Genomic DNA, 20,585 nt, shown 5'->3' with positions numbered 1-20,585 from the left:
CACAAAATCTATTATAACAATATAAACGAATCTTTCTTAACTGACATGTACATGTAAATGATCAATACATAAATCTTCCTTAAAAACATCACTTTTTGTCGATTTCTTTTATCACGTGATTAACGTCAAGCATGACCCATCATTATTTAAAATTGTTTACAAATAAACTACAAATACAGCCTTCTCAGCCTCTCAGCAAAAAAGCATTAAAAAACCCAACATCTAGAATGTCATATCAACACAAACATTTCTCCTGTCTTTGCTTGCACAACTCGTTCGTCACTGTTAACGCCACAATTTTCTTTGACAGCATTTTTGTTCTCACGAATTGTACGGCGACGATTTTTTCGAGCATGTTTGCCTTTTGGCTTTGGAATTCCACCTTGAGGTCTCAAATCTAAATTACCTTCTTCGAAATGTTTAAATAAAGGTACTTTTGCAGAAAAAGATTCACCATTCAGATCATCCATTGTCATTCCAATGGGAACAACTTTGGCGAGAACGCCACGATCAGCTGGAATTAAATACTCCGTAAAATCTTGTTGAACTTCATTGTCCCAGTTTTCTGAAATGTCAGTTACAACAGAATCAATAGCTGCAGGTTTGGGTGTTTCGTCCATCGTTTTAAATTCTACAATACTTTTCTTCTCTATTATTTTGGACTTATTTTCGCTTTGAGGATTACCTGTCTCATCCGTATTTTTTTTAACTTTTGAATTTCTTTCCAAGAACAAACTGTCAATATAATTATCCATATCTTCGATTTCTTTCAGTGTAAATGACCCAAATGTGTATTCGTAATGCTCTGGTGGACAAAAGAAGTCATCTGAAAACATGTTTGAAAACATATCTTGCATGTCACAGCCATCAAAAGATTCATATCCTGAATCAGTTCTTGCCATTTTGTGATGCGATTTCTCATCTATACGAAGTTTAAAAGAAAACACCATAAATTCTTACTTAACTTCACCTTAGAAATGTTGGGGTGTTGCTAGATCATATGCGTTAGTCACACAATGCGTCTTTCAGCTCTGTTGAAATATTTTGCAGGAAAAACTTTTGCCATTCATGACTGGCCTATTTTCGTTCCTTAGGAAAGTAAAAAGGTGTTAGTAAAACTAAATAAATACATATTCTTATTGTTAACATCACAGTTTTGACACAATCTTGATGTCAGATTCTTTACAGTTATACCACGTAAAGATAATGTTTAACGGTATAACTTACTTAATTCATTAGAAACTTGGACTTCTTCACTGTTCTTAATTTCAGTCAAACCACCTTCACATTGCAAGCCCATTGAAGAAAGTCGAGATGCGATAGCTTTTGCTGCTTTCCTATCGACACAAACATCATTTAGTTTGTCATAAAAATCTAAGTATGATATGGAACTTTTGAATAGATCTTGTAACCTAGTATAAGTTAATCCATTTCGTAACAAACGCTTCAACGTCATTGTGTGCGTTACTTTTGCCATCCCTTCTGGTAAATTATCTAAAATATAAATCCCTTTTCTTGATTGAACTTTTCAGGAGAATAGTTATTTTAGGTATTACATTCAAACTTTGCATACAACATACACAACATTTGATTGGTATAATCCTGAGTTCATATACAGATTACTATATGCTTTTTGATGACATCATGCACCAATTGATACTGAATCAGTAAATTGGCGCAACTTTTAGGAAATTTAACAAATTCCAGTCCTCATTGGTTCCTAGTGATAAGTACGGGATGAAATAACTGGTCACCCCCTGTTTCAAGTAATTTTGCTTTACAAGTGCCATGCAATGGCTTCCTAATGTAACCATACATTATACATTATACTTGATGTCAATACATTATACATTAAGTATAATGCCCCCTGTTTCAAGTAATTTTGCTTTACAAGTGCCATGCAATGGCTTCCTAATGTAACCATACATTATACATTATACTTGATGTCAATACATTATACATTAAGTATAATGTATTGACATCAAGTGCCTTTATTGATGTGATTACATGTTACAATAGTTGCCCTGCAGTATAGATAACATACTAACATTAAAGTGTAAACATTACAGACACACACAACTTGAGTATTATTATATAAGACTAGTTGCACAGCCCTCCGAAAAATCTACTTGATTAGATAGGCAAGTAGTTACTGAGATGAATTTTGATGAAGTATTTGTTTCATTCACTGTGTAGACATGAAATACTGATCAAGATAATGTACAAGATAAAATGGTTAATGCAGTTTGAAGATTTTTAGATGACATCTTTACCAGTGGATTATGAGACAAGAAGATGGGCCCAACTTTGGCTATTTGGTCTATTTTTATTCCCAGTTGGTCCATAGTTACCCTTGCAGGAGTAGACTTTAACTATGCTATTTTGCCTCAAAGTTATAGGAGCAATACAACGGTTTACTAATTATTGACGTCAAAGCTAATGTGTTACTGTCAAGAAAGGCATAAAAACAACCTGTTTGTAAAAGTCACACACACACACACAAGATGAGTATTAAAATATAGAATCAATTTTGTGTTAACACTTAAGAGCTTACGAAAATGTTTCATACCATTTAAAACTTTGCATTCTTCTTTTGAAGTATTTTTGGAGTTGTAATCATTTTTTCTAGAACAAAAACAATTCTTTCCAGTATCAACCACCATTTACATTAAGCCAGTATGTAAAGGGGAGAGAGAATACCTGTTATCAAAAGACACAATGTCTATTTTGTCAAAATATTCTCGTAAAGGTGATTCCAGAAAGATCTCCATCATAAATCTGACATCAGGAAGTGCGCGATGTTGTCCTGTGCAAACAAAATATCAATAAAAAAGAAATGCTAAATCAATAACTTTGTTCTACAAAAATGTTGTTTTCTCTCTGATCTTACTTTTAAACGTAAACTTATAAATTCCCAGAGTACAGTCAGTTAAAATCCTTAAAGCAGGTAAAACATTTTTTTGGCTTAGGCAAGAACAAAAAATGCAGAAAAGACTATTCTCATAAAATCTTTTTAGTACTTTGCTTGAATAACTCAAAGTGTAAGTAAACTGATCCCTACATCCACTTGCAGCAATAAGTACAGGTATACTTTATGCCATTATTACTCAAACAATGAGTTCAACAACGGTTCAAATAAACAGAGAATACAGGTTATCGCAACCCTGTCATAAGTACAATATGACACACTTCTGCTATTTTGCAGAAACACTCTCATAAAAGTTTCAAAATTAATGGTTACTACAGTTTAAATAAAAGCACAGTAGCCACACTTAAACATTAACAGCCCATTAAGAATGTTGTTGCATTGACATGCAACTGTACAGCTAACCCAGCTACATTTTAAAGCATGAAAGAAAAAATAAGGAAATTGTGTAGCAGTTTCTAACATTAAAAACACATCAGTGTTCGTTACTTTAGCTAGTAGGTTGAGAGATAACATAAAAGGGAAGCATAAATTTCGCTAGGATAAAGTGCATTTGTAACAAACAATAGCTTTGTGATCAATTCATGATGTCAGTTAGTAGCCAAAATCTTGAAATTAGTGTGTTTAAGATTTGTATCTGGCTTAAGAACATGATCAAATATTAATCTTAACATGTAAAAACATACAGAAAACATACAGAAAAATATTTAAGTATTTAAGAAAAAAAGGTCAAAAAAGAGACATACAAACCTAACCACTACTTCCAAACCAAAATGGATTGTGTCAGGCTTAAGGAACTTTGAGTAACTTTAAGTGGTTTTACCAAATATTGAGCTTTTTGATTGACACGCAAGTGGTCAAAACAAAGCTGGTAAAAATCAGGTTCTGCAGGAATTCTAAAATAAAGCTGAAGTTCTGTTTTGTGTGTTCTTGGCACAGTATACGGTTACCATTCTGAATAAAACACAGCTATTATTAAAGGTTCTTAATTAATATTACTGGCAATGATTTTCTTTTTTACTACAGAAAAATTTATTTATTATACATAAAATAATAAAAACAGTAATACAAATGCCTAAAAATTAATGTAATACAAATACTAATTTTTCTATGGGAAAAAAAAAACTGGCATAATTCTTAATTGCATTTTAGGGTTTCACAATATTTAATTTATTCACAAGTGATTCTGAAGTGCTTTAAATGTTGTTGTAGGAACTCACTTATTAGTCGCTTTTCACATATTTTTTAATAGTTTTGTGCAATACCGTATGAAGCAACTTAATAACACTCATAGAAACAATTTTTTTAATATCTTTTAGTTGCAATTTTACACAAGAAAAGCACTTGCAACAGCAAGCACACGACTATTTGCTGTTGCAAAAAGCTCCCCCAGTGGCAATTTTATTCCGAGGTTTTTTTTGGATTAATTTCGAAGTCTGTTAATCTAATTGCTGTAGTTTACATTTTAAAGTGGCTTACAGCCCTGTCATTATACATCTTAAAAATCTCGCAACATTTATACATACGCTGCATACATACAACACCATTACTATATAACATTACTAGTGTTGTCTATATTAAAAAAACATACCGACCAATTTTTTCTTGGGAAACAGCCTAGTGTACAACTTCTCAATAGACAATTGACATCCCTTTAGACAATCCACTCCACGACTTCTAAGCTAAAATTATTCACAAAATTAAGTTAAAAACAATAGTGACGAAATAATGTGTGCTTTTTATAGCACTGGTTATTTTATGACCCAATTGATTTATTTTCAATAAGTTTTACTCTAGATGAGGTATGGGTGGGAAATCTTATGACTTATTCCCAAAAACTAAAACAAGGAGTTTTAAAAAATGAGAAATGGGGTTTTTGTACAATGAGATTTTTGTATTTTTATAAAAAAAAACATCTTTTCTGATCTAATTATACATATCCTTGCCATTTTAAAGCAAGTTCCATAAATTGAAACAATGTAAAAAATCAATTTTGGAAAATGATGATGATGTCAAATAACTTTCTATTTGGTTAGTTAGCATAGCATTTGTCCTTCCCTGAATTTTATGAGGATAGTAAAAATACCCTCCCTATATACAAGACACTTAAACAGAGCAAAAACGTTAGAGCTAAATCATCTATTATATTAGGCCATTCGTAAGGTGCACGTGCTGAGTGTGCGATCTTAAAAAAATCAAAAGTAAGAACAAAATGCTGTTATCCCCGTATACCACATAGAGACCAAGGTTTCATCAAAGCTCACGGCCATAAAATTAAATCCATGAACAAAAAATCATAAGTGAAGGTAATAAAAAATTAAACAGCAGCTGATAACGATACTTAACATTACAACACTAACAACGCTAACGATGGATCATAAAAGCCATTACTTACAATAATAGTCTGCTATCGTCAATAACTTATTTTAAAATAAGTTTATTTTAACCATTTTTTAAGCTTAATTTTCTGAAAGAAGATTATAAACAAATTAAAACAGAGTAGTAAGTTTTTATACGTAAGGAACATCTAAATATCGCCGTATTCTTTTAACAATATTTATAATAATTAGGGCAGCCACAAGTGAAAACAAATCAATTAAATATAAAACAAGTCTTAAGTTAACAATAAAGGCTGCAAAGCCTTCTTAAATGTCGTCTGACTTCATATTTTGCTTTTTTTGTAATTTAGATAATTTGGAAAAAAGCTGTTAAGAACATAAGAAAAGAAAGATTTGCGTGTGTGTATGTGAGGGCGTGTGTGTGCGATTGCATGCCCCTCTAATAGACTACTTCTGTTGGTTATCTGTCTGTAACAGGAAAAGTCAATGTGGTTATTTTTCTATGATGTAGCCAAAAAAGTCTTATTTGCTAACTTTTCTGACATCATGACACAATGTCAATGCATCTTTAAAATTAGCAAAAGCGTTGTATTACCCTTTTATGTTTGAGGTCTTTTATCTTGGAAATGACTAGAAAAAACTAACACCATCTCCTGCATGGAAAAGTAGGGCCAAGTAGGACCAAATTGGGTAAGTTTCCCAAAGCTAGATCAACTCATTTGTTTACGAAAAAGACAGGTTGATTAAGTCATTAAAAAACCTTTAAATCCCATAATCACACAAAGGTACATTTTCTTGATTTTAGGAAGTACACAATGGGTTGACAAGTCCCTAAAATATTATGAGACATTGGCAGGACCTTAGTGAGGGCGTGTGAGGGTGGTCCTTTAGTGGGATGAGCGCTGCAATTAAAAAAAAACAGTGATTAAAAAACTTTTTATAACATAAATAGTAATGAGCCTAGGGAACAATCCACATGTTCGCCCATTGCACATATTCGGGTATTTAGCTTTTCCTGCCCATAATTTCGCGCATTTTTATCTGTCTGGTAGCATAAAGTAATGAAAGTAATCTGCAGAAGATCCAAAATAAAGCTGCAGCACAATAACTTTAAACAGAACACAGATATTATATAAAAAGAATCGAATGTCGGATCCACCAAAGAGTAATAAGCACCTCTAGAGTATGTAGTATTTTAGAAAAATTTGAACGTGCAACACACATCAAATTATGTGGACATCGTTATTCAACCTCATTATTTTGCACAAGTTATAATTGACTACATGCCTACACCATTCCATATGCGTGCTGGCATACACAAGAGCTTCGAGTCTCTTATTTAAAAAACTATGCAAGTGTAAGCATATTTGAGTTTTATTAATTTGACCCTATTTAATGTGAGTTGCAGCAGCAAGTAGTGAAATTTTAGTATTATTAAAAAAAAAACTAAAATGAAAACATATATAACCTTTTGTGCAAGTACGTAAGTGTCAGCAAAATGTACGTCATGTTTTGACAACATTTCAACATCCATTTCATTCCTCTCTAAGTTACTTTGAATCATCATAAAATCATTATTGAAGCCACTGTGTGCCACAAGCACTGTAACAAGATAATTTCTGCATTTAAAATCAAGATAATAAATACGCAGAATGATAATCACAGTGTAGAAAAATTATTTTAGTCATTAGAAACGTATATTTAATCTGTATTTAGAAGTCATTTAGAAGAGGTTTTTAAAGACTTTTAGAAGTAAATTCCCTAATTTTTATAAAAATGTTTCCATTGGAGAAAGAAAAATAAATAAAGGATTACCAGTAGTCATCACAAGATTACCTTGGGTAAATTAATTGGAAAATAAATTTTCAGAACATTTTTTGTAGAAAAATCAGTCATATGCAATTTTTTTTTGCAAAGTTTTTCATTTTCCTGTATCTGAAACAATTACAAATGCTCATTTAAAAAACCTTGTTTCTGAAAGTTATGTTAGGCAAAATATTGATTTTTTCTTTACTAAACTTGAATTTTTGACTTCTGCAAAAATTAATTTCTCAAATTTTGGTAAACTCTGCAAAAATATATTCTACAAAATAAAGGCAATCTAGAACAGTAAAACTCTTATCAAATATCATCAAATAAAATGTAACACACCAGGATAATAGGACTTGTCGAACTTCTTACTGCATTTTTTCGTAACGTTTAATATCCACTGCATGAAGTTGAGAAACACGTCTGGAAAATACTGTTTATCTTCTAACATTTCTTTTCTAATCTTGCTAACAGTGAGAGCTATGTTTATAAACAAACAAAAAAGTAAAATTAACCGTTTTAAAGTGTTTAAAGGAATTTCTGGGTAGCTATCTCTTTAACTTTGTTACAGTGCATTAGTTAAAAACCAGCATTGTTACTGCAATAACTTACCGAAATATGCAAGGCTTTGTTTTGTGTTAATTAAACGATGAAACACTTCATTCCTCAGAAGCCTTGTATCCACCTGTGCAGCAATTTCAATTATATCACCAAAGAAAATGTCGCCATGTGCTGCTTCCAAGTCAAGAAAAATATACAAAGGGATCATACTAAAAAATAAACATGCATATACAAATGCACTAAAAATACAAATGCACTAAAAATAAACATGCTGCATATTTCAAATTTCATAGTCATAACCCAGGACTGAGGTACTTCATCCTCCGCACACACTAAGGTGTTCATCAACATCTTTTATTGATGCTAATCCTTGCATGGATTATTCTGTTGTTCTATTTGTAATTGTTACTAATCTCTTTAAAAATTTTTTTTAGAAAAAGTTGTTGAAGTTTTCACAAAATGTATCACAATTGCAGGAATTTGATTTTTAGGGGCCTGTGATACACGTTTTTTTATAAGCAACTGCATTTTTGGGTTCAGCCCGGGGCTGCTAAGGCCTTTTTGCAATTTCAGCCTCAAAGTAGCTAAATGGTTGCTTCATCTGTACAAATTTCAGCCTTAGTTGCTAACAGGTTGCTTGATGAAACACGAAATGTTACATACCTCCTTACGCCCTCGTTTTAAGGGCTTTATTATTTTGTTATATATATGTAGGAAAAGATGTTTTATGTTGAAAATATTCTTTCTGTTTCCTTCCTGTGGAAGACTGATCTAAGTGGTTGCTAAGTGTGTAGTAGAATTCAGCCTAAGTTGCTTACCACTCTGCCAAAACTCAGCCTAGGCAGTTGCTTAGCAGTTGTTTAATTTTTGACCATATTTCAGCCTCAGTTTTGTAGCAACCAGTTGCTTATAAAAACAAAAAAATGCTAATTTTAAAAACTATTTTTTTCATTCTTTCGTGTGGCTAATCAGTGTTTATCTCAAAAAGTCAACATATTCCTGTGTATTCTTCATACTTTCAATTCAATTCTGTTAAGGAAGGAAAAAGAAGTTTTGGTTCAAAAATGGTTATAGTGTGAGTATTGTCATGTATTTTATAGATTAGCACTTGACATATACTGATTACTTTCAGCTTAATGCCTAGTATAAAAGAACTGACTTTAATGCTTTTAATATTGAGTGATTTGTATTCAGTCTGGAGTATTATTTATTCCTTTTTTAGCAATATTTAAACAATATAGAGTGACACTTTAATAACAGTGTTGATATTATTGTAAATAAGGGGCAATGATTCAAATTATTTGTCAAATTATTCGAATAACAGAAAAAGAAAATTAAAAGAGAATGTTTAGACACTTAAGCAACACATTACCACACACTCGCAGACAGATAACCAGTCTAATTCTTATTGTGTGCAATGTAAAGGAAAAGTGTTTAGCCACATACATTTCACTTTTCGGAAATATAAACAAAGATAAAAAAGAACTCTTAAGCTCATAAGAAAAACAGAATGTACTATGATTTTTTTATACTACATTTTATAATCAAAATGGGATGAATTTCATCGTTATACAAAGCATAAATTACAAAGTAATAAAAATATGCTTATATAATGCAAATGTATCTGTGAAACATAGAGAAGATAAAAAGTGTACCATTTACAAGGTAAACAATTTCACGATCACGATAATAATTTACTGACCTAAGCTAATTATTTGGTACATGATTGTAATTCTCAAATTCTCTGAAATTAATCCATCTTTAAAAGCAAAAAAATGACAGAACTCGTAGTTACGCATTACAAGTTATAGTTCCAATCCAAGCTGCTGTGAAATTTGATTTAAGTTAAGACATTTCACTCATCTAAACATTTAAGTACATGCAATCTGCTAATAAAAAATAAAAAAAAATTTAGCCCTATTTATTATCAAGAATAATTTTAAGTCTTATCGTACGGGATAGATGTGTACAGGGTGTAAATGAAAACACAAAAACTGGAATAAGGGAAGAAATACAGCAAGGTGTTGGAAGATACTGACAGGGGTTAATTTATCAGAAGTGTAATTAAGAGGTGTACCATATCTGCATCTTGCTTGAAAAAGCAAATGTTTATGAAAAAAGTAAAGTGGTATACTTGGTAATTAACAAGAGAGTCATGATTAAATGAGTTTACTAGATGCCACAGAATTTTGGTGGCACCTGGTAAGAAAGTTAAAGCATGATTTGTGCTGCAAGAATGTCAGTTACAGGAAATTCATCTACAAATGTTAGATTAATGTTGCACTAAACTGGACCTGGAAAATATAACAACATTTGCAGTCTTTAATGCAGCTGGAAGGGTGATAGACCCACTTCTTACATTAGCTGATGAGAACAGAGACTGAGCATACCCACAACGTTTTATTTGTCCACTTCTCAGTCTTTTAAATTCACGTTAGCACTCATTAATTGCCAACTTATAAATAGAGCAAATAGAGAAATTACCCACATAAAAAATTGAAGTAGAAAAACAACTTTTTAGACAGTTTTAGTGAAATTGTGCGGCTGTATCGAATCCTTTACTATACTAATTAAAAACATATCAAATTGTTTAATATTTAGCCACACTAAAATGTCCATGTCAAACATCCTAAAAATTTTTACTGCAATGAAATGTTTTTAGATCTTACCAGTAATAAAGGAATTTACAAATATAGTCTATATAGACAATGTTTACAAAGTATCATTAAAAGACAACAGCAAGCTATATAAAAATGTCTAAATATCCTAATGACTAAATAATTGAATTTATTTTGTCTTATTTCTCTTTTCGAATACTATGCCACCAACTTATCAGTGGCCCTCTTTTATCCCATGTCACTTTATGTCCATACATAACATACCAACTTCCAAACATTGTTCCACCTAAATGACATGCATGATCAAAAAGTTTCCATCGTAACAATAATCCAGTAACATCCAGTGCTATAATGCTATACAAGGCTGTTTGAGCCGAGAATGTGAAAAAAGGTAAAAATAAAATGGACAACTGTGCATCGGGTCTTTCAATACAACAAGCAGCCAACACGGCTAACAAGGCTCCTGAAGCTCCTAAAGATGGTACAGATAACGCTGTTGCAACTTTAAAACAGTGACTTGCTAGTGACGCGAATGTACCGCCAGCAATATAAAATGCAATAAATTGTTCGGTACCAAGCAGGGATTGGATAAGAGGGGAAAAACTCCATAACACAAACATATTTGCCCCAATATGCCAGATTTCTGAATGACTGAAACATGACCACAATAGTGGGGATGACTTTCTGAGAAGTGGCGTAGAGGTAAACCATTTGGTCATAAAAACACGATTGACTGGAAATTGCCAGCAAGTAAATACCAGTAAGTTAATACCAATAATACTAGCTGCAACTTTCTGACCTTCATGCAAATTATTCCACCATCTGTTCAACTGTTTACGAAACTGAACTCCTTTCTCTCCATAAAATCTCCTTCCTGGATGCACATTGTGGTTACTTTTTAAACGTTCATATTGTAAAATGGCACAACCGCCAAATGCACCAGCGCTAACCCCAAATGTAAACAAGACAGGTTTTATTATGTTTCCTCTTCGATGTGATTGAAAGTTGGGGTGAGGTTGTTGACTTAAACTACTTTTAAATGTAGTAATAATATAATTCTGCTGCCATCTTGGTAAAGTTTTATGTACAAAATTTGTAATTATTCTCATTGTGTCTTTGGAACCTGAAAATAGCAACATAGAGCAATAGTACAAACAGATAACAATCCTGAAACAAACATGTATGCAAACATTATGGTGTTTGTTATGTTTTTTCAGGATCTTTTTTCAGTGACGGTGGTGATGGTGAGTGGGGGGTGCTGGGGGGAGGGGGGAAGGGCATTATTTTTAGAGGTTTAAAAATACAATATATTTAAAGTTTAAAATCACATTTACAAAATAACGAAGATTGTCAATAAATAATTGGCAGATGATTGTCAGGAATTCCTTCCAAACCATTCCTTGTGATCACCTCCTTTCCTTCAAGATATAATAAAGTTTAAAATTGCTCCAACATTAGCTCATTTATTACTAAAAAAATTATCAATTCTAAAAAAACCATTTTGCAATACTAAAGTGATTAATGTGAAATATAATGATTGATTTAGTTAACATTGCACTGATTTGATTGTTGATTTCGATAAAACTTTGTAGTTAACAACAGTAAGTAAAGTAATTTTGTAAAATTAATTCTAAAAGCTTTGGAGGAAATTTCCTCGACGAAAATGAAATATTCAAACTGTAAATAGCATTGTAATGTTTCTTTATCTCTATAGACCATTACTATACCAGATTTACATAATTTGAACTTATCATAGTTTACTAGTTTGCTAGTTTAAAACCTTAGGTTTTGGGCACTGAGTACGAACATATAACCATAGCATAAAGCATCTTTTACAAAACAACATATGTAAATCAATGCCTATTGAAAATCTTCACAATTTTAAATCAATTTTCAATTGTGCACATACAAAGTTGAAAAACCCCATAAAAATTTATAACAGGCTGAAATTTATTCAGGATATCCATAGATGTAAAAAGTCATCGGAAATAAAATGCAGCATGAATCTGAATTCCAGAATGTCCAAAATTTGTCCAGAATAAAAAATGGTGACTGCCACAATAAGCCAAATTTTTAATGTCATTTTTTATCCAAAAAATAGATCATTTGGTCAATTATTTAATACTGAAAATTTTTTCAAGAAGAAAGCTTGGTCTAGAAATGCACAGAAATAAATTTTATATATTATATATATCTATATATTATATATTTAATAAAATTTAAATATAAAAAGCTCTGGCTTTACACGCTTATACACATTTTAAAGAAACACAAGACTGAGGTTATACGTACTTTCAAAAGTGTGGATACGAAAACAGTGAAATTAACATATAGCAAATATGTCTATTAATGGCCCATTAACCTCATGTGTCGGGTTTTGTCTGCTTCTGAAAAAAAGCGTATCTGCAGCCATGTTTGCAGACATCATATTTTGTTGTGAGGCAGGGTATTATGCGTGATGCACTAGAAATATTTCAGCATAGTTGCGACTGTATCATCCAGGGTTATCGAAATGCTATTTTTTGTGAATCACTTTGCGAAGAAAATGATAAAATTGTGAATCAAATATTTTTAAGTGGCGATAGCAATGCTTTTTTAGATCGCATTTTAAAAGTTTAAGAATGAAGAACATCGATAGAAATGCATTTTAGATCGCATTTTAAAAGTTTAAGAATGAAGAGCATCGATAGAAATGCTTTTTAGATCGCATTTTAAGAACGAAGAACGGCGATAGAAAAGCTTTTTTAGATGGCATTTTAAAAACTTAATAACAGAGAACGGCGATAGAAAAATGGTAGTTGATCTAAGGTGTTCCCAGGCCACATCTAGATGGTGGTTCACTTCGTTCCAGGGTGTCAAAACTTTTGTGAACTGAATTTACTTTTCTAATTCGAACCCTGCCATCTCGCTGAGCGTTTTATAGTGACCTGTTAAAAATCACTATGTTATGATGTTAGAAAAAACGTGCCTTCAAATTAATTTATAATATCTAAAAACTGGTTCTTTGGAAGTGGCAAGGATGAGCAATGGTCACAATCTGTTCTAGTACAACAAACAAACTCAATTTAATAGGCTTTCCTCGTACAATGCTCCACGAAAAAGCGGTATTCAAGGGCTGATTCAAGTCAATTTGGACATTGTATACCGATTTTGGGGACATCTAATTTGGGCGCCCAACTTAGAAACACATAACTTAAAATGTTTCAGAATTGCATTATTTCTTATTTTGGGATACTTTATATCTCATATTATATTTTTTTATATCTTCAATCACAGAGAAGATATATTTTCATGAAGAAACTTTGTTCTATACTAAAAAAGAAAACGATATGCTATAGCCATGTATTTTTGTTGGCCTAAAAATTTTCTATCTGCGGCACTATTGACACCCAAAATAAATTTCTGGATCAGCCCCTGGTATTTTTGTTGGAGCTCTGTAAATTCAACAAAACATTTTATGGATGCAACACAAAATCTTTTGATAGCATCATGGGTGCACTTGATATCTTCACCAATAGATTTGTAGATAGGAATGTTTCTACTTTGATTGGAAACCATAGTAGATTTTATTTATCGTTGCGTCATTGTCAAGGACATTTAACCATTTTTCGGAATCATTTAAATTAGGTGTTTGTCCATCCACCTTAATGGGAAGTGTTACTCCTACCAGCTGCTGGGTGAAAAAAATACCGACATCTTTCTATAGGATTAAAACAGGAGTGCCCCGGGGTGTAACATTGAATAATCAAACAATCCAAATGTAAATTTAACCACAAATAACCCAACAACATCAGGTTAACTACTGCTTTTGTTGACCATGATGTTGATGGCTTCTACTAAACGTGAAGTATAGAGATTTAGAAAAAACGGACCTTTACGACCTTAGTTATTTCTGATTTTAGGACCAGAAAACTGACCTTTCTCAAATTACTATTAAAGACTGCCGAGTTGGAGAGAATGAGCGTGATTTTGTTATTATCACCTTTAATTGCTGGTAACCTGCTGGGGTTAATTTACTTTTTGGATAGGTGAAGTCGTGGTCATTGTAAATGGGGGCGTCCCATTTGATGTAATATTGTCTGATTTGCCCCTGTCTACTCGTAGCTGAAATGCCAACATCCACCTTGTTTTTGTTACCAACTGAGAAGGAGATTGTGTTTTTATTGCATAATTCCACTAACTCATTAACCAGGTTAACTTAGGCGCAAGTGAAATGAAAATCTTCATGAATCTTTTTTCTCCCATGTTGTGCTTGGGCGGAACACGTGCATCAACCAACAATTTGTGACGCTTGCTTAAAGTGGATTTTTTTCTCCTCAGTCTCATGAGGTAATGCACTGCGCTCTTACTCGCATTCAAACCGAGTGTACTTTTTACATGAGAGACTATATCTCTTAACCTCACACTATCTGTGTACATGACACTCTCTCTGCGCCTCAAATGGTTCTGGTTGATGTAGAATGTGATACATGGAACCAAGCCTGGATGTTGCTCGTTTTTTTTAAGCTAAAATAAGAAAAAGACTATTGTATAAATAGAAATAATGACACAAGTGATTACTAAAAGCAAGTTTAGTCATGTTTATTTAGTAAAGTCTGACTTAAGGCTGACTATTCTTACTTTTGAGATTTTCAGTCTGTTTTATTCTTATTTTGTTCTTTATCTATCTCATCTAGAAGAGTTCCATGAACACATCAACGGCTTACATTGACAAATCAAATTCACTGTTGAGCTTGAACATGATGGAAGTATCGCTTTCCTGGACACTTTGGTCAAACGCAAGAATAGTTCCATTTCAGTGTATCGTAAAACAACACACACTGACCAGTACCTTAACTTCGAATCAAAGCATCGGAAATCTTGCAAAGAAAGTGTTGTATCTTCATTACTAAATCGTGCCAACAGCGTAGTCAGTGACAAACAGGAGAGGAAAGAAGAAATTCGACTAAGAAATGCATTAATCGCAAATGGATACAGTCATAAAGTCATCACACAAGTAGAAAATAAAATGAAGAGAAGATGCAACGGAGACAACAAGGAAACATCAGAGGATTTCATCGCAACAGCATTCCTACTCTTTGTACCAGGTACTAGCGAGATCCTACTAGCGAGGCAACACAAGATCAAATGCATTCTTAACTCCCTAAAACACCCTAAGAAGCACTTTGTCTAAACCAAAAGACAAAATAAACCTGGAAGAACAACACAATGTTGTTTACGAAATCCTGTGTAAAGATTGTGATGCAGTGTACATAGGCGAAACAAAAAGAAAGTTTAAGCAATGAGTACAAGAACATATGTGCGCAGTGAGAAACGAAGATGTGAAGAAAAACGAAATTGCGGACCACAGCTGGAGCAGAAGTCATCAGTTTAATTGGGATGAGAAGAAAATCATTGACAGAGAATCCAGAACAACGGCCAGGAAGATTAAAGAAACCATAAACAGTGTAGAACGTAACAAACACATAAACAGCATCTCGTATCAACTTCCTGAGATTTGGTTACCAGCCCTACAGAAGAAGTAGTTACCTACATCTAGGTCCGAAAATGTTAATTACCGTAATTAACTGTAATTATCAGCTCGTTTCTGATTGGTTAATTTTTATGAATTTCGATCCTCTGTAATTATCTAAATACATGCTCAACATCATTTTACTTTGCCTGATGATGGGAGAAGGATCTCCCGAAACGTCGCCTACTAAACTATCATGTTCAAGAAATGATAAACTTTCCACAGTAATAAAAAAAAACAACTAGTAAATTAAGTAAATATAAGCTCTAAGTTTTTCTTCAGCAAATTTGCGATTTTTTTTTTAATTTTAAAAAATCAACGATTCTCTAGATATTACATCTTAAAGACAAAAGTTTAAGTTAGAAAGTGGCTTTTTTAGAAAAAGTAAAATAAATCAAAAACGATCTATCTATCACGAATCTATCACGATTCTATAGAACATCGAATGATATTTGGAAAAGAAGTAGTTTTGTAAATGAAGTCACTGTACTCTCTCTTGAGTTTTCACGAGTTAAAAAGTTTCAAATTATTTTTATACCATTTGATAGGTGGTTGAAAATGCTTTTTGGTGATGCATGAATAAACTTTGATTAAATATCGCTGAAAAAATCGCGATTTAAAAAACCATGCTCAAAAGGTATACCGTCACTTTAACTCACTCAGCCATTTCAAAATAAATCCAGTGCACAATAGCTTTAGCCTATGTTATAGGCCCAACACTACGTCTGTGAACGTAGGCTAGTGAATAGTTTCACGACAAAATCAATACAGCCTTGGGTACAAGGTTGGTAATCACAATTTTATACAAGGACATGTTCAAAAATAAAGGCAGCAATGTGAACATTGCTAAATCGGAAAAAAACATCTTTTTATCATAAAATGATACTTAGACGACTGCAATTTAATTTGTTGTTCTACGGGCCCGACCGATCCTAAATTTCACAAAAACAAAAAAATAATAATATCAAGCAAAACAGGTTTAAAGAAAAAAAAAGGAAAAAAAAAGTTCTCATCCCATCTCGTGAAAATTTAATGAGCATAGAAGATAAACAATGTTATTTTTTGTTGGTTGAATGTTAACTATGTGAATCAATAACGTTACTTTACTTAGGACCACTGTTGTTAAGGCTACTGGAAGTTGATTCTTTGTTCATGGTAATTTGTTGCGATAAAACTAAAATGCGCGACGCGCTAATTTTATAATAACAAAAATGATTATGTGGTTAAACAGAAGTTTTTAAATTTTTATGTGATTTATAACAAAATTAGCTACTTTCGCTAAAATAGTTATAATACAAGTGAAAAACAAGACAAATTATTGTCGTGACACCCTCCATTATTATGATTATTACATATGTTTAAAATTACGTGAGCTAAACTGTAATACAGTCGATACCATTTAGGAAAAATAATTAAAACAACATAGAATACGCTTGTCGTAACACCCTCAATGATTTTATCGCTGCGAAAGACTTTAAAATAGTCTTAACTAAACAACCATAGTCCGAAAAAGAATTTGCACTTAAATTTAGATTTTCCTATAAAACTGCGCAAAAAATATTAAAAAAAACACTAAAATTGTTTGTTTTATTATTTTAAGTAGGAGAAGAATAACTTGCTGCATAAGTTTCAAAACAGCGCAAGTATAACCTGCTGTAAGACTTTCAAAACAATACAAGTATATTCTGTACAACTTTCAAAGCAGCAAAAGAATAATTCTTGCTGTATAACTTTCAAAACAACACAAGAAAAATTCTTGCTGCATAACTTTTAAAAACAAGTTTTTGAGAATCCAAGTATTTTTAAGTTCTTACCTTGAAAACTAGTTACATATTTTTTAGTGAGACAAATTATTAAAAAATATAAACTGCGTGCGTTATGCAAAAATACATAGGAAAAAACAGTTGTCGTAGCACCCTCCTCGGTTGTTATCTTTATTATTTTTTTGTTGTTCCGACCATATATTCTTGACCAACCGTAAGCTACTATTGACTTCTCCCGTAGAACAACTAATTAAATTGAAGTCGCCTTATGTAACAAAATAAGGTGAAATTTTGTAAATAGGTAAAACTAGTCATTATGAATAGGTCAAGATATTTTTATTTCGCATATTAATGCTTTCAGAGCACATTTATGATAAATATCAAACAACAAACGCAAACAAAACGAAACGTGTCATAATAAACTCACATTTTAAAAGAAATTGCTAACAAAAAATACAGCCTATCATTCATGGATGAAAGTCTTGCGATTGAAACGTTTATGGTCTTAAATGGCATTTAGTTGACAAAAAATCAAAATTTTGATGTGACTATCATTTTCAGCAGACTTTTTGTATTAACTGTGCCAATTTTTGTCGAAAATGAAGTAGTTTTAATTCTTGGACCAATTTTGGCCTAAAATGACATTTAAGGTGGCAAAAAATCAAAATTTTGATCTCACCATCATGTTCAGCATACTTTATTTGTTTACTGTGCCAAATTTTGTTGAAAATAAAGTAGTTTTAAGTTTTGGACCAATTTTCGCCTAAAATGACATTAAAATGTGGCAAAAAACAAAATTTTGATGTCACCATTATGTTCAGCATACTTTTTTTGTTAACTGTGCCAAATTGTGTCAAAAACAAATACCAATTTTAGGCTGAAACGTCATTTAGATGACTTCCTAGTACGTAGGGAGCTTGGGTACAAAGTTTAAATCTGTGACATTGCAATTGACCATTTGGGACAGGGTTAGTTAGTTAGTCAGTTATACCAATATTATCCTCCTCTCAGGGGAACGTGAAATCCCAGGGTCTTTTTTCTCAAAAAATGCTCCAAAAGAAAAAAATGATGGTTTTAAAGAATTTCCTTCGCCTTTGGGCGCTGAAATTCAACAATGTTACATTTGTATTATAATCTGCATTAAAAGTGGAAAAATTATCATTTTCTTGTTTTTGAAGAAAAAAATGTTGTATTTATGATAGTAACAGCTGGACCTTTCATTAGTCCGAAAATCGGTCTTTTTCATTATTTTTCTTGACTTTATTAGACTAGTATCATTTTTTCAAAAGGAAAGCTTTTATTATCATTTTTTTGTTTTTTATGTTGCACTTAATTTCTCTTTGACAGATTGCCCAATTTTCACGGGAATTTCTAATTGTTACAGTTTTATCTTCCTTGAGGAGAAAGACATGACCAAATTGTTACAATATCGACTAAGATCCTTAAAATTATAATTATGTAACATACACCCTAAATGTTCACAATTGGCTAAAAAACTGTCTCATATTTTTTAAACATGTCCACAAAAGAATGGCCCAAGGAGGTAGAGTGGAAAAGTAAAACAACAAAGAAAGGAAAGTTATCCCTATTAATTCCACCCAGTACCGCTAATGTTGAACGAGGATTCTCTGTACTTACATTAGTTCACACAAAGCAAAGGAATAGACTTGCTGTTAAATCGATCGATCGAGTTCTCCGCATTGCTCTAGTTGGTCCTGATAAGTTAGGTGATAATACCTACGAAGTACTTTTAACAAATATAGAGAAAAGCCAAGTCGTATTGCACTATAGAGAGTATAGATATTCCTTATCAGAGCAGTTTTAAGCTTTCGTTAGTGTGAAAAAATTTAAAATGTAATTGGTCTATTTTCTATTTGAGATTTTTATTTTTTATTTAGTGCACAATGTTCAAAATTGGTCAAAAAAAATTTTGCAGCTTCATTCTTAGGGCTTCTTTCTTGACATTTACATCTCCTTTCCTTCCCAGTTAAACATTAAGAGAGAAAAGTCCTGGAAACAAGTTTGGCAAATTTTGCAGATTTAATATATAGCACTTTATATTGACCACCATTTTGAGGTAAATGGTTAATAACCTTTTCTAAACGCATCCAAATTTTCTCTTTCCTTTCGGAAGTTTGTTGAACCCCTTACAGGTTACGAAACGTGCAAATTTTCTTTTTTCCCTTCGCAAGTTTAATAAAAAATCACTACTGTAAAACAGTGAAGAAAAATATGGAATATGACAATGAACAGGTTCTTGAATAAATCTACAAGGAACAGACTTCATGTTGCCAATATATAAAAAAACAGGAAACTAACAGGTGGCCTATATATCTATATTGTAAGTATTATATAATTCTGTGAAGAAAGTTTTAACAGGTATTTATCAGCGACAAAGACTAAAAACGAAAAACATAAAAAATTATGTAATAAAACGCAAGTAATAATTGTACAAAATTTAGCTGTTTTGAGTGTCGCCAAGCGATCTAGGGACCTCAAAACCCTAAATTTGGGTATAAGAAAATGGTAGTCCCAAAAAAACTCTGGATACGTCACTGATTTATTTTTATAAATAGTAGTATTTTTCTCATGACCAAGGAAAAATCACAAGATAAATTGGGCAATAGATTTTTTTGTTTTCAAGATGTGAAATGAAATTTTCTTGTAATATGGAGAAAAGCAGCAAATCCCGGCAAATTCATATGTAAAAAAAAAAACCTGCCTTAACAGATTTTTTTTACATATGAACGCAATTTTAAAATTTAGCTTGGTTAGCTAGCTACCCAACTTACTAGCTATCTTGATGAAAAGTTTGGTGGGATTTTAACTTACTTCCGTCTTTGGGCGGAAATATTAGTTAGCTATAGTTAATGATGATGATGTATTTGATCTAATGTTAAAAATAATTTATATGGGAGTTAGCAGCTACTAGATAAATCACAATCATGAATAGGAATGGGAAGTATCTGTAAGAAAGGAAAGTTAGCTAGCTAGCAGTTAGCCAGCTCTAAAACTCTAACAGAAAACTTCAGCTGAGGAATGGAATTTGCACATGTT

At 32.2% G+C, this 20,585-nt stretch overlaps 2 protein-coding genes across 2 annotated transcripts; both read right to left on the bottom strand.

Moving 5' to 3' along the window:
- Nucleotides 1-9: 9 nt before the first annotated feature.
- LOC130647480 (uncharacterized) lies at nucleotides 10-9,460 on the bottom strand. The gene is made up of 9 exons (XM_057453351.1): nucleotides 9,338-9,460; nucleotides 7,687-7,844; nucleotides 7,417-7,554; nucleotides 6,734-6,867; nucleotides 4,518-4,608; nucleotides 2,701-2,806; nucleotides 2,570-2,625; nucleotides 1,228-1,494; nucleotides 10-922 (listed from the first exon to the last, which is right to left on the bottom strand). Exons 2-9 carry the CDS (start codon nucleotides 7,841-7,843, stop codon nucleotides 231-233), a joined length of 1,641 nt encoding a protein of 546 aa, XP_057309334.1. The 5' UTR covers nucleotide 7,844; nucleotides 9,338-9,460; the 3' UTR covers nucleotides 10-230.
- Nucleotides 9,130-11,481, bottom strand: LOC130647483 (presenilins-associated rhomboid-like protein, mitochondrial). Its single transcript, XM_057453354.1, has one exon. The coding sequence runs from the start codon at nucleotides 11,390-11,392 to the stop codon at nucleotides 10,433-10,435; it is 960 nt and encodes a 319-aa protein (XP_057309337.1). The 5' UTR covers nucleotides 11,393-11,481; the 3' UTR covers nucleotides 9,130-10,432.
- Between the last annotated feature and the right edge of the window lie 9,104 nt (nucleotides 11,482-20,585).

This window comes from Hydractinia symbiolongicarpus, chromosome 6 (assembly GCF_029227915.1).
Source record: "Hydractinia symbiolongicarpus strain clone_291-10 chromosome 6, HSymV2.1, whole genome shotgun sequence".
NCBI classification, from domain to species: Eukaryota; Metazoa; Cnidaria; class Hydrozoa; order Anthoathecata; family Hydractiniidae; genus Hydractinia; species Hydractinia symbiolongicarpus.
The sequence above is the reverse complement of the archived record's forward strand: the minus strand, read 5'-3'. Positions and strand labels throughout refer to the sequence as shown.

Excerpts from the sequence above, each read along its gene's own strand:
- LOC130647480 (XM_057453351.1), bottom strand. The coding sequence starts at position 7,843 with ATGATCCCTTTGTATATTTTTCTTGACTTGGAAGCAGCACATGGCGAC. Across the intron at positions 7,555-7,686 it reads ACAAAGCCTTGCATATTTCG|CTCTCACTGTTAGCAAGATT; the intron begins GTAAGTTATTGC and ends TTATAAACATAG. Across the intron at positions 6,868-7,416 it reads CGACAAGTCCTATTATCCTG|TGCTTGTGGCACACAGTGGC; the intron begins GTGTGTTACATT and ends ATCTTGTTACAG.
- LOC130647483 (XM_057453354.1), bottom strand. The coding sequence starts at position 11,392 with ATGTTGCTATTTTCAGGTTCCAAAGACACAATGAGAATAATTACAAAT.